This window comes from Eptatretus burgeri, chromosome 6 (assembly GCF_056783735.1).
Source record: "Eptatretus burgeri isolate ZD-2024b chromosome 6, Ebu_testis_v1, whole genome shotgun sequence".
In the NCBI taxonomy this organism is placed as follows: domain Eukaryota; kingdom Metazoa; phylum Chordata; class Myxini; order Myxiniformes; family Myxinidae; genus Eptatretus; species Eptatretus burgeri.
In genome coordinates, this window is record NC_140966.1 from 60,412,187 (window position 1) to 60,427,054 (window position 14,868).

The 14,868-nt window shown below is 47.4% G+C and overlaps 1 protein-coding gene across 1 annotated transcript in view; it reads right to left on the reverse strand.

Moving 5' to 3' along the window:
* The window catches only part of LOC147024901 (1-aminocyclopropane-1-carboxylate synthase-like protein 1), a 105,784-nt gene that overhangs the window by 79,645 nt on the left and 11,271 nt on the right, over positions 1–14,868 (reverse strand). The window contains 1 exon segment of the mRNA XM_085885264.1: positions 7,292–7,351. Coding sequence (XP_085741390.1) covers positions 7,292–7,351 — 60 coding nt within the window.

A 14,868-nucleotide genomic window follows, 5' to 3' on the forward strand; every position in this document is an offset into this window, starting at 1 on the left:
AGGCCCAAACCCGTTGTCTAGTGGGAATACATGTCATTTATGCGAGCTGCGACTCTTCAGGATAGCCGTTTTTCTTTTACTATCTTTATTTTGGACCAACCGCCATGATTACCACCACAACCACAACATCAACCACCAACCACAACGCCGCTTCACCACAACCGCCACGACCTTCCCGTCACACCTCGCCACCGTAGCATCGCCACCGTTCTTGCCCCGCTGTGGGTACCGGTGTTGGACTCGGGCAGGGCGCGCGTCGAACAGCGTGTACAAAATCACGGATTTTGTGCTTCAAAAACGGATCAAAAACGACACACGCCCACTTTTTGCCGTCCAATCGGTGAGCGAGGGGCGATTTGGCCCCGCCTCCAGGACGATCGATATATGCAAATTTGTGGATCAAAAAGCCTTCACGCCCACTTTTTCTCGGGCCAATGGGGAGCGAGGTGAAAGGTCAAAGGGAGGGGGTCAAAGGCGAAGCTACGGGGGGATAAAAGGACCGTTTTCGTCAGTCAGAGCCGTGTGGAAGTCTGGAGCCCGAAGCCTGCAGTAGCTGGAGAAGCTGGAGAGAGTCCAAAGAAGAGTCCAACGGGAGAGTCCAAAGAAGAGTCCAACGGGAGAGTCCAAAGAAGAGTCCAGAGTCGGAGAGTCCAGAGGCGGAGAGGCGGCAGCGGCGAAGGCAGACGAGGGGGTGCTCGCGTCGGTGCCGGGAGCTGCACGCCCGAGGGAGGCCGGCAGCGCGACCTGGCCGAGGTGGAGACGCACACCAGGGATAATAAAGATCCTCTATACCCCGAGCATCAGCAACCCCCTCCTGTTTCCCCCCGCGCTGAGATAGTGCGACCAAGGGGGCCCCTTTCTCACCCCCTGCCAGACACTGTCCGCAAGGTCCGCGGAGTTGGGGCGCCATCGCCGCTCCGCGTCTCATCACCAGACGGGTAGGCGCGACCCGGTCTCGGCCTCAGGCCCGCCTCATTCTTGGGGGTATTCTTTTCCTTGGTTTTGGGTATGTGTTGTCGGCGCCGTCTGTGAGGTAGAATTGTATAAGTGTTGCCGTGTGCTCGGTAGTCGGTATTAGCTCTGCATTGTGTTTTCTCTTTTATATTTGCTTTTTGTGTAAATTGCATTGTGTCTTTTCTGTGTGCTTTTGGTGGAATTGAATATCTGTGCTTCCCGTGTGCCGCGAATAAATGTGCTTTATTATTGAACTGTTCTCCCGCTTCGCTTCGTCTTTTTCTCCCATTGAATCCTCATCTTGCTTCACGTAAAGGGTTGGTAGTGGGCTGAATACGCCCGATAATTAATCGAACCGTCGAGGTCGACGATAACACCGCTCGGTTATTCTGATAGTACGGAACGGGTCGCTTAAGTGGCCCGTGTCCGAAGTCGACCTGCGGCGAGGTGCGATCGCCCGGTCTACCCTCCGCGTGGGTACTTAGGTAGGTCGAATTTGGCGAGCAACCCTATCCCACGCGGGGGCTGATTGGCTCGATCGCGGTGAGACCGAAAGGTCCACCCGTGACTGGTTCCCGGCGTTAGTCCGAGAGGGTCACGACTGGATTGTCCGTCCGGTGGGCGACGTGCCGCGATTCGAGTTACGTGGCCGTCAGCACGCCGGCGGGCGCGAATCCGCAACAATATAATGGATGAAATCGCTCCAAGCTCCTAATTTTAAAACAATAGCACTTGCAATAGTGATGTACCCAGCGATTCGTAGCTATGATGAACAGACATTCAATAATATGAGGGAGGAAAGTGAAAAAAAAATTTATCGTTAAGAAATCGTTGCAGCCTGTTCCAAGTCAAGGTATGGTTGAACATGCCAAAAAACATGGTGGCCTCAGAACTGTGGGAGCAGTTTCCTGCTACCTCAAGACAGAGAAACGTAAGTTCATATACATGCCGTTTATTCAGTAAAACACAAGACACTTCTGTGCATGGAAGGAAACAGCCTGCTACATAGTTGCAAGTTGAAGACTAAAAACTACATAGCATTTTGATTGTTTACATAAAGTTTTTACCAAGATATCAGATTGAACTTTGTGAACTTTAAATATACCACATACAAAGGTTTTGGTTTATTTTGGAGTTTGTTTTCAGATTCAAAGAGAGGGGTGTGTGGGGGGGGGGGGGTAGGAGAGAGTCATTGTTTTGCCCTGCTGACTACATGATCACACGTCAATGGTTCAGTAAACAGATAAGATTTAACAAAGGTTGTTTACAATTAAAGTAAAGATCATGTGTGTGTTTTCTTACTGGTTTTCTCAGCATGTATACTGAGCTTTCTCAGCAGGTATACTTATTAAATTATTTCTCAAAAAGCACCAGACTAAGTTAATGTACATTTTACATGATTATAAATTTTATTTTAATAATTCAGTTTCCACAGACCCCAGCGATGTTACCTCGGATATGCCTTAAGACCCCAGCGAGAGTGGTGACCGAGGATGCGTCTGATGAAGGACATAATTAAATAATGCTGTTAATTATGTTCAAAAGGGGTGTTTTAATTAACCCAAACACCCAATTTTCAGTCATGCCCTTCTGTGGAGTTTTCTTACGATGCATGCAAAGTTTCAGGCTGCCAGCTTTCATGGTTTTGGAGTTATGGAGGAGACACACTGACACACAGACACACAGACACACAGACACACAGACAAATATTTTTATTCACTTGTTTCTGTAATTGTTTTTTATAATGTTGAATAACAGAATGGCATGGTACTCGGAGGATAACCATCTTGGAGCAAAAGTGCCAAGAGATCTAAGTCAGCAATGTCAAATACTGCATGTGTTCCTGCATGTCTTACGTAACCAACTGCATCTTGCAGCTTTGTTTTATTGCTCGTTTCTCAAAGAAAGAGATGGTATTCATAGAATACATTGATACCCCGTGCAGTCTTGAGAAGGACTTGGTGCGAGTGAACTCTTGTTTTTTTTCCTAAGGTTTTCTTTGCTCCAATATGGCTGCCAGACCACGTGACCAATGACATCATCTTTGTCATATTTCCCATGGGTAGTTGATCAATTAGTTAAATTTTGTATTGATTGGTTAAGCGGTTTCTCCTATGAATATTTTCAAAGATTTTCCTTTAGATCTAATCTTCTTCTTCTTTCGGCTGCTCCCCGTTAGGGGTCGCCACAGCGGATCATCCGTATGATCCGCATAGTGATTTGGCACAGGTTTTACGCCGGATGCCCTTCCTGACACAACCCTGGTCGCCTCTTACGACACAGGGATACGGTACACCTATTTTAACCGGGGTATACACCGGCCCAGTACACTGGTACTCACTTTGCCGACCTCGGAAGGATGACAGGCTGAGTCAACCCCCTGGTGTATTAATTCAGTGGCCTAACGGGGGCTTGAACTCAGGACCTTTTGGATCCCAAGCCGCTGCCCTAACCACTGCGCCAACACACCAGGCTTTTCCTTTAGATCTAATATGGCTGCCAAACCACGTGACACATGATGGTCATTTTAATGAAAATCCTGTTCAAATTTCAAGTCAATCGGATGAAAATTGACAATTTTAGAAACTTGGCCTATGTTGACCTTTTGGCCGATGTTGACCTCAAAAATAATTGGTAGTTGAATTCATTTACGTGAAATGAAAATCCTGTTCAAATTTCAAGTCAATCGGATGAAAATTGACAATTTTAGAAACTTGGCCTATGCTGACCTTTTGGCCTATGTCGACCTCAAAAATAGTTGATGGTTGAATTCAGTGACTTCATATGCAAATATCTAATCAATGGGATGAAAATTGTCCAATGTTGACTTCAAAAGAGTGACCGCGATATCACTTGGTCACATAACATGTGGTAAAGTTTCAATTTCCTCTGCTGAATATTTTTTTTTCGTGTATGCTCTCAACAAAATGCAGACGTGTACGACGTACGATGTATGACATACGATGTATGTACATTACATATGCAACCGATCGCTTAAGCCTGCTTTTCGCTTCACGAGCACAGGGTAATGACATCTTCATCCAGCCTCAGGGCACACAATGACCTGCACTTCGAAATGTTCAAAGTAATTCCTGTGGATTAACAGCAGAGAGGACAACATTGAAGTGATTATGCTGAAGCCTGATGTCCATAGCCATCTGTGACATTATCAGTCAAATTTTAAACATGCATCGGGGAGTACCTTCCCAAATCCATACTCTCGCTGTTGTACACATACACCGGGATATTCAGCAAATATGCCAGAGTACGAATTTCGTTTTCTGTACGCAAAGTACCTGCCCTGTCCATACGAGAAGCTCTTAAGTAGGCTTCAACACTGGACACACCAGTGGAAAGGATGAATGGCTCAATATCAGACATGTATGCGACAATTGCAGAACGTACAGCTCCATGTGGTTGACGCGAGCCAGTGATGATGTGTACAAATGAGCGAAATAAAGTCACCTATGATTAATTTAACATCGCCCACTCCACTCGATGCAGTATGTCAAAACAAAGATGAAAGGAACACTAAATGTCAGTTCAAATATTCATTCAATTCAAAGTTAGAGTGGATAATCTCCTGTTTAGGCTGTTCTGCCGATACCAGACGCACCAACGTAGCGAGTCTGCCACCGAGAAACCGTGACTCGAGAAGGTTCTTGATCACGTGGTTTGCTTTTACCTTGATGCAGTGACTGGAAGCGGGTTCATGATCACGTGTGTCCCCGTGTGAAGCATTGACACCTCGTTATTATTTTATTTTCATAAATATAACACTGAAAAACAAGGGATTTCCCAAGGCATGATATTTGTGCTGATATTATTTGATGTTCATTTTCAGGACATTGAGAGAAATTGCATAGCGGCCCCGCCCCAACAAGCTGATTGACAGTCGTACAGTCACGCCCACCCCTCAAATCCCTGCCCATTCTTTGACAAAGGAATTTCGTTTTGTGAATGTTTCGTGGAATCCTTTCAAGCTATTAAAATTACAATACCAAAGGATGATGCACGAGGTAAAACTCTCGCGGATGGTACCAGAATCATTGCCATTGTTGCTTTCCTTCTGCGTAATCAATGTAATTTCTTCAGCTATTATTGTGCTCGGCAGGATGACATTTATCAACAATTCTGAGGATTAATAAATTGGCGATTTTGGATCTCTCGATCTGGTACTTTAGCGATGTATTTTTCATTCTCGTTAGTGATGAAAACGTTTGAGAATAAAAGGTATGGCTTTTAAATGCTTCTGGGTTGAGGTTTTTTTGTGTGTGTGGGGGGGGGGTGGATTCAGAGTTTTTAAGCATAGAATTTTGTACACGTTTGAATGGGTGGCCATTTTTCCCCCACGCCATCCCTACATATGGAGTACTATCATACTCCATGATTGCATCTACATTATGTTTTTCATTAGGCTCAAAAATAGTGTTTCAATGTTTAAATATTGCAGTATTTGAGAAAACAGCATACAATTAATGAGTGAAGCGGATGAATCAGCTCTCCAGAATCGGAGAACGTGACATCCAGTTCTGCACAGACAGTGAGGTGACTGGTTGGCTGCTAGTATATGCATATTGCATATCTATATATTACTAAAAGTCTCATCTTGTATATATGCATGTATGTATGTATGTTCCCAAAATATAGCCAAAACGATACACGATAGCGCAAAAAAATTTGGCCCACCTTACTCACCATTCTCCCGCGGTGTGCAGCATCATTTTTCGTTCAAATCGGGCAAAGAAAAAAACTATTCAAAAAATCAATTTCCGATTCAGTCAAGTACTCTTCGGGAGAATTTGATCAATGCAAACAACCTCAGCGGTATAGTGCGCTGGAGCTTTCTTTTTTTTTTCTTGAAATGAGTTTTTTTTCTTCCGCTGTCACAACGGGAACCCAACGGGTTCACAGGTCGTCTAGTATACTATAAATAGCTACATATTGTCATGTCCAAGCATCCGTTAATACGGAATTACTCAGAGCCGGGACCTTTCGTTCCAAGGGATGGTCCAAACGGTGTTTTTAATGCACTGCGTTGAATTTTACTTCACTTTTACCAATCCCTAAGGTCGTCCAAATGAGCCGAAACGAGAGCAAACCCACACGGAAAGCAGATGGCTGAAGCATTGATTTTGAAAGGATTAATTTTTATAATGAAAAGCACAGGTAAGAGGGTTGACAAGACACTCTACCTACGGAACAAACCAAACGAGTCAAATGAGACACAAAAATGGAGAATGGGATACGCAAACTTACATACAGTGGAAAAATAAAAGCACAAATCCTACCCACTAGGCACCAACAGATATCACACTTGTACAACAAACAATAATGGAGGTGGGACTTCCCTTTTGTTTAAGATGATATGGCATATGGTGAATGCAGGACTTGATAAAATGGTGTCCACATTAAAGACCAGGAGGGCGACAAGAACCAGAAATGAGCAGGGCGAGTGATGGGTAAGCCAGGCCTTCCACCAGGCCTTGTGGTCCCGTTTTTCCTACTTTCACATGAGGGTTCTCCTCCAAGCGAGGTCTGCATCCTCTTCCTCCACACCAGCCTCTCGGTCCTCTCACGAGCAACTCCTGGTACTCCCACGGTTGACTTTCCAATCTCCACTCACGTGCACACTTGCGGACTCCCTCGTGTCCTCTCACTGTCCTTCACGTGGACTCCCCAGTCAGAACTCCATTCTCTTCTTCCTCCTGAGTAGAGTCTTTCTCTCCGGTCCTGCCCACAGGGGCAGCCCCAATAAAAATATGAGTACACTTTTGTTCTGGGCTCTACAGCCCACTGCGCCACCACGGCTGCCACACAATGGCCAGAGAGATTGTATTTGGCCTTTCACCCACGTGACGCGTGCGCCTCTGTTATGGAGAGTCCACACCTCGCCCTTCTGACAAGAGGTTTTGCATATACATAATTAATCTCTATCCTGTCTATAAGTTACGTACTCTGCCTCCTCAGCGTCACGTGCAACAAACGACTTACTCTGACAGATCCCTGTTACATGGCAATCTAATCTACGTACTCGAAACACACAGACCACACTATGTTTACCACAGTTTAGCGATGGATCCCGCCCCCTCTTCCATGTAACAATATATTGAACAAAAAGTTTGAAATGGAGCACCTTGCTGCCATTAGAGCATTTACATTGCATCAGATGTGGCAATAAATGCAAATTGTTGCTCCCAGCTTGCCAGCTCAATGACAGAAGACACCATTGGCATTTTTGCCATCTCCATCCCTTCCCCATATTGAATCCCGTGCGAGCATGGGCAACTTGTTAATTAATATAACAGATGTTTGGAATTGGAAAAACTGGCCTCACCCTCTTTGCCATCATGTCAACGGAAATCTTGTTCTCACTGGTCCCAAGATTGATGATTCCCTGAAGGAAGGGGGGTGGGAAGAGTGAAAGTTACTGCTTGACTGAGTTTCTAATCCAGTTCGTTTTTAAGAAACTTGTTTTGATTCAATTGGTTACTGAATTCACAATGCAATCTGTTCTGGTAAGTTGGATTCAAGATACAATTGCTATTTTTCCAAGATACATTATTATTATTACTTTGTATGCAGCCTATGGTTGTCGGTTGCATCATTGCCCAGATGGCTGTGCCACTGATGCAATGCCCCCCGTTTCCAGTAAGCTGGTACGGAACTCATTTTGCCATCCCCAGAAGGATGATAGGCTGAGTCTATCAACCTGGTATTATTTATTGGCATGACAGTGGCTCAAACTCAAGATCCTAAGATCTTAAGCCAGCCAACTTGACCGTTAAGCAAACACCAGGCATGACAAGACACATCATACACATGCAATCACTCCATTACCTAACACTCAACCCTTGCTCCTTTCAATCCCTCAGCCTCCCCTCTCAATCCCTCTATTATCCAACATTCAATCATAGCAAATCTCAATCCCTCTATTATCCAACATTCAATCATAGCAAATCTCAATCCCTCACTTGCCTAACATTCAGCGCTCCCCTCTCAATCCTACTTTCCCCTATCTACCCAATCCCTCCTTTTCCTATCACTCGACCTTCCTATCTCAATCCCTTAACATCATCCACATCCCCCCCCAACAACACACACACCCTCTGTCCTGCTTCCCACTCATCACACCATTCCTTTCCTAAACTCTCTCTTCTTCTCCATCCCCGAGCCACCATCCCAACCTTGCTGCCACTCTCCATCACACCAGCTACAGCCATTCCTTTTCATAATCCTTTCCCCAAATTCTAAGTCTTCTCCCACCTTTCCCCTTCCGCTCCCTATATTTGACAATGCGTGTTTCTGAGATTTTAGTTTTCATAAGTTGTTCAGACAGAATATTCATGCCATTTCTGGTGGTTCTGTGCCTTCTACAAACCCATTATGTGGGGGGGGAGGGGAGGGACTGCTCAAAATACATTTTCACATGCAAGTGTTGGATGATGCACTTACTTCAGGTTGAGATGCAAACTGGTGCTGCATCTCAGAGTAGGACTTTGGAGTTTTTCTTCGAGTGCACCCCTTTTCCAAACACTCAAATTTCTACATTTCTAATCCACATTCTCCTATATTCATGGACTTATATTTTCTGTTATTTAAGGAAACGTGCGTCAATGTCTTCAAACGACATTATCTTTTGAAAACATGTATGACCCCTTCAAGAGAAAAACCATATTTGCTTCCTCTTCTTCTTTAGAAGGAGATGGGGATGGGGCAGGCATCTGCCTGGGGGATGGCCAGACTGAGGCCCCTGGAGTACCGGCGGAAAGTGGATGTAGCGACGCACTGCTTTGGCACATGCTCCCATACCTGACCTGACCTTCTTTAGCTGCACGTTCTTAAATGTCAGCATTCCAGAATCTGCTGCTTCGAGGGAGAACCCCTGACAATGGGTACTACTAACATGAGCAGATAATCTTCTTTGCCAAAGTTAGACTTCTCAGTGCCCTTTAGGTTGTGAGGAATCTTCTTTACCGAAGTTAGACAGCTACGGTGGCATAATGGTTAGAGCGTCTGCTCTGAGTCTGGCAAGTTGGTGGTTCAAACCCTGTCATACCAAAGACTTTTAAAATGGTATGTGCTGCTTCCTTGCTTGATGCTCAGCATTTAAGAGGATAGAGCATGGACAATCAATGCTGGGAAAGGAATGACAAATCACCCAGTATAACCTTTACCAAGCAACTGTTTTGGCAGCAACAACGCTCTGTGAAGTGAATGGTACAGGTATATACAGGCACCAAAACTGCCCCATTACCAATATGTTGCCCCTTTACCATCTACCACCTCACTCTTCCATGAGCCTAGATTTTGAACACATCAAAAACATCTGAAAAATTCAAGCTACAAGTCACCTACAGTAGAACATGTTGTATAGACTTTTACAGGAGATTAATCGTTTTCGTTCCTCTTTATTTATTTTTTTTGTATACATTGTCGAGGCTCGTATGAGAGCTAACACACAACGCACAGCAAGGGGGGCATGAGACAAGAGGGGCGGGAAGGGAAGGACAAAACGATGGGGAACAGAGACATTAGGAGATCCGTGGAAGGGAGAGGGATGGGACGGCGAACATGGGGAAAAGAAGATGGACAATACAGGGACTTTCAGGAAGGAAAGCAGGGAATTTGAAGGAAGTGGGTTTGGGGTGGATTAACGGGGGTAGAAAAGATGGAGGTTTTGGATGGGGGAAAAAAGGAAAAGATCGAGGTTTTTCTCAGTACCTCATCATTAACTGCATATTACAGGGACCTCTTGATTTTTGCCATAGTTGCATTCTTGAAGATAGTCGTGCAAATGAAAAACGTATAAATTAAAACCAATTTCCGCAAAAGAAATAATGTTTGGGGGAGTGCTGCATCAATCCTCATTTTTATTGTCTTAGTTTTATGATTACAGTGGCTTATTTTATTTAAATTATAATGTTTAAGATATAAACAACGAAAAATTGTGAAAACACGACCGCGTTCTGTCGCATCTATCTATAATTCCAGCTGTGTGTGTGTGTGTGTGTGTGTGTGTGTGTGTGTGTGTGTGTGTGTGTGTGTGTGTGTGTGTGTGTGTGTGTGTGTGTGTGTGTGTGTGTGTGTGTGTGTGTGTGTGTGTGTGTGTGACCGCTGTTTCTCGACAACCACTGGTCCGATCTAATTGAAACTTGCCAGGTATATTACTGGGAACCTGAGGATGTGCCTTTTCAAGGTTTGATAATAATCGGACAAGTGCTTCCCAAGTTATGGCCATTTATTTACCAAACCAATGACAAGACACGTTGATGCGTGGGCGTGGCCGATGGGGGAAGGGAAGCTCAGCCGCGTTCCCCATTACGGGTTACAACGTACGGACTTCCGGATAATGATGACCGTGTATTCTAATAATTTCTCGATTTCTTATGCGCATTTATAGATAAACACAATGCCCCAATTTATGATCGTTTTCATATGAGACGGTGCATAAATTTCGGTAACATCAGAGTGAGCTGGTGTGCTCCGAAACAGGAAGTAATTTTTTTTCTCTTCTCTTCTATTTTTGTTTTTCCTTGCGATGACATTGCGAAAAGGCAAAATACGTTGGCGCTAATTGAATATTTGGGCATTAAAACTAAATTGCGAATAATCGTAACTGCGAATAATATGCCAACTTCCGGGCCACACACGTACGGGCACGCGAGAGCGAAGAAACGGCCTGTGTGGTTGTTTCTTGCTCGCGGTTTGAATATTTTTTTTTTTTTTTACGGGCACGTACTAGTTTAATAAATTTTAACAACTAAAAATAGAAAAATTAAAGAGAGCGAATATTAACACTACGTTACTTGCTGCTGCTGCTGATGTCTTCTTGTTTCTGGAAATGTTGAAGGGACGGAGGTGGAGGAGTTAGAGAGGAGGGAGATCATCTGTGTCAGATGACCTTGGAGAAGATGGTGGTGTTGATGATGTTGAATTGTAGAGGGTATGAGATGTGGTTTAGCTTTTTGACCACGAGATGTGGATTAGCTTTTTGACCACGAGATGTTGAGGGCTCACTGGCATCGTCCTTTAGATGTTCTTTCTCTTCACTTTTTTGAATAAAGAAAACAAAGTCGTCTGAGCTGCCTTCATCCGATTTTCTTTTTTTAATTAAATTATCAGCTGAGGTCTGCTTGGACATTTTGGGCCACTCTTGAGCTGCGTTCTGTGTTGGGGTCATCTTCTTCAAAGATGGCGAGACCCATATCAATGAGGCGAAAACCTCCACCATCCTCTTACGAGTGAGAGTACGCAGTGGCTCAATCTCTTCACCTTCTGCCTCAGATTCCTCCACCTGACGTTCCTTCTCTAGCATTAGAAGGTCCTCATTTGAGAGCTCCTCCTGGTATGAGTCCAGCAACTCCTCGACATCACCCTCTTCCACCTCAAAGCCGACAGTCTTGGCCATTTCGACGATGTTACGTCGTGCTTTTGACAAATCATTATTCATGCTGAAACCCTTGAAGCCATGAACAAATTGAGGGCAACGTTTCCCTTATAAACCATTCTTGCAGGAATGGGTGACTTCCTTCCAAGACTCAACATTACATGGAGCATCCCATATTGTAAAGGCCTTCCAGAATTCCTTCACAGTCATATAATTATTATCAGTTTATTTCACCAGGTTTGCAAATGTTATTCGGAGATAATAGGCCTTTAATGGAGCAATCACTCCCTGGTTCATGGGTTGAATTAGAGATGTCGTGTTGGGTGGTAGAAACACAACCTTAATGTTTCTGTTAAGGACCTGGATGGATGTTGGATGAGCTGGGGCATTAGCGAGGAGGATGAGAATTCTAAAACTCAAATTCTCCTTCTCACAATATTCCTTCAACTCGGTAGCAAGCTGAGAGATAAAATATTCACAAAATAGTGTGCCTGTTGTGGTATAGCCTGCGGGCATGCAGGGCGGGGCATGATGATGGGAGGAGTGGTCGGCGTGAGCGTCGTGTCTGCCAGGGATATAGGGAGTGCGCGCCGCTTGAGGCGTCGTAGTGATGCCGTAGTCGCCCGGCTTGTGAGTGTGCTGAGTGCGTAATAAAGGAGAGCTGCGGGCAAGTACGCCCATGCTCGCGCTTGTGCAACACAGCCCGGCTCGACTGTTCCCCAGCTCGTGTCTGCCTGCTAAGCATCTTCTACACGACACTACAGTTGGCTGACGAGGATCTTCGGATCGGCGTGTGCAGGGTGGTGGCTGGGTTCGAAGTGGCAGCGAGTAGCTCAGCGCACCTTGCGCGGTTCGAGGTTCCGGAGGAGTACGCATCGCGAAGAGCGTGTCGCAGGTTCGCTCGCGCGCGCACAGGCTCCGGAGCCAGGAGGCTCGCCGGCGCGGTCCAGCTCAGGCATGACAGGGAGTCGGGGCGCGGACGCGTACCCGCCTTCGTCGGAGTCGACTTCGGCCACGTCGAGTGGGCAACGGCCGCGCTCAGTGTTCGTTTTATTGAGGCGCGACAAATCGGGGGAATGATTTCTGCAAAGCCACGGCTAAAGAACGAGGACATGCAGTTCGGCTCGAACGCGGCGTTGGACGTCGCGCAAGCTCTGAAGAATGTCCGGGGTCTCGATGGTCGGGGCGCAGCAGGTGGTCCGGAGGTCAGCGCGATGTGCCAGGCGCGTACGGCCGCGCGCACGGTCTGCGGCGCGGGTCGTGGGCGGGCGTTGCAATGCAATCACTCGGACGGCGGTCTGAGCACTCGAGGACGTCTACGTTGTGTGTACCGAGAGTCATCGCCCATCATTACAGTCATAGATGGCGGTGTGCGAAGCGGTCCTTCCGTCCCGGGTCAAGACCTACTGCCGGCATGGTGTTCGGTGCATGGCGTGCACGGTAACGCCCCGGGTCGAGTTTGGCAGCCTGGGCACGGAGATTCCAGTGACCCGGAGCGGGAGATGCTGCCGGTGTTAGACCTGTTTCCAATTGATCCGGAGATGACAAGATCAGTGGCAGGGGAGGTTGAGGTGACTGGGGCACTGATGCTGCCCATGTTGAGCCTGGTTTCAGTTGGTCCTACAGTGACAGGACCGATGCCAGTGAATGTCGAAATGATGGGGGCACTGATCGGGTGTCGAATTGAGTCCACTCATGCTGCCCTCGCATCGCGCGCGTACACCGGCGAAGCGATTGCGCCGCTTGCAGCGCCCGACGTCTCGGTGCTTTACCGGGGGCGAAGCGCCCTACTCACGGTGTTTGTGGTGGGAGGGGCCCGTCCTTTTGGGTCGGGACTGGCTGGCGCACCTCGGGCTGGATCTCCAGTTCGTACCTCCAGGTGTGCCGGTGCTCTCTTCGATGCTTTTCATTGAGTACCGAGGGCGAGGTTCTGGCGGCGGGAGCCGCGTCGATGCAACGGGAGCGGCCGTTCGTTGCTGCCTGCAACGGCGGTGTGCGGTTCGGGAGCAGCAGGAGCCGTGCCAGCTCTCGCGATGAGCTCTCGCGCGTCGGCTGCGTGCATGGTGCGAGGTGCGCCGGTGTTGTTCGAGCAGCTTCAACGGGTTGCGGTGAGCCCGTGGCGTTAAAGGAAGTCACGAGTCACAACATCGAGGCAACAACCAAGAGGCGGACTCGTGATGTGGGTTGTGGGTTGCTGTTCATTGCATATTTGTTTTTCATTGCTCAAGTGATGCGGTTTAACGTTGTTGAAATAAATGCCAGCAGTTCCCGTGTGAGAGTGGGTTTGGCGGAGATCAATCGATGGGATTTGTATTATGATCAATGTGATGTGGGGGCTTTGGGAGCGGTGGGGGCGAATAAAGAGGGTTTATTGGCCTCCAGTTGCCCCAGGCCACGGGTAGTTGTTTTGTCAGGTGCTGGGATTTTATCAAAAGAACGCGCTGTATGGAAAAATGAGTTTGCAATGGTTCAAATGTTATTCCTATTGATTTATGACGAGCCTATGGTTGGAGTATGCTTTGAATGGAGTTGCGACCGTCTAACGGCCGTGGGGGTCTCGGAGATCGACTCGGAGCCGGGACTCGTGCGCTGGTCGGCGTTACCCCCACCTCTGCTTTCAGCAAGGTCGGACGTGCCTGGCGCCTGGGGCGCGGCTCTCTGGGTTCGCTCAAGGCCGTTTTGGCCATGTGGTGGAATCTCAACTGATTGTGGTGCGTGGGTTGTTGTGGAGTGTTTGTTGCTTCCAGCCCAGGGCGCTGTTCAGCGCCCCCACCAAGGTCAGTCGGGTCTGGCGGTGGCGCCGCGGGTTCCAGACAGCGGGGGTCCGGCCTCGGAAGGTTTATCTGTTTCAGGTCTGGCTGGGGAAGAGGTGCCGCCTTATGGGCCGGAGGCGTTTGATGGTGCCGGGGGAGGTTTGCTGCGGGAGGTCGCCGCGACCTCGCCGAGGGCCATGTAAGCATGAGCCGCCTGGGGGCGTTTTCGCTGTGTAGTGCTGCTGTGCTTCTCCAGTAGCTCGCTTCACACGTTGTATGATGTGATGTGCTTTTATACTTCGCTGTTTTCTTTTTTGTACCTTGTCTGCTGTTATACCGTAGTACTTCGTGCTGTTTATGCTTATTATGATGGTGATCATTTAATAATCATAGTTTTAGGAGGGAGGAGTGTGGTATAGCCTGCGGGCATGCAGGGCGGGGCATGATGATGGGAGGAGTGGTCGGCGTGAGCGTCGTGTCTGCCAGGGATATAGGGAGTGCGCGCCGCCTGAGGCGTCGTAGTGATGCCGTAGTCGCCCGGCTTGTGAGTGTGCTGAGTGCGTAATAAAGGAGAGCTGCGGGCAAGTACGCCCGCGCTCGCACTTGTGCAACACAGCCCGGCTCGACTGTTCCCCCGCTCGTGTCTGCCTGCTAAGCATCTTCTACACGACACTACACCTGTTGTCAAGCCCTTGGCATTTAAATACCAAGGACAGGCAAACTTTTTTTAATACATCTCTTCAGAGCCCTGGGATTTTCTGAATGGTAAAC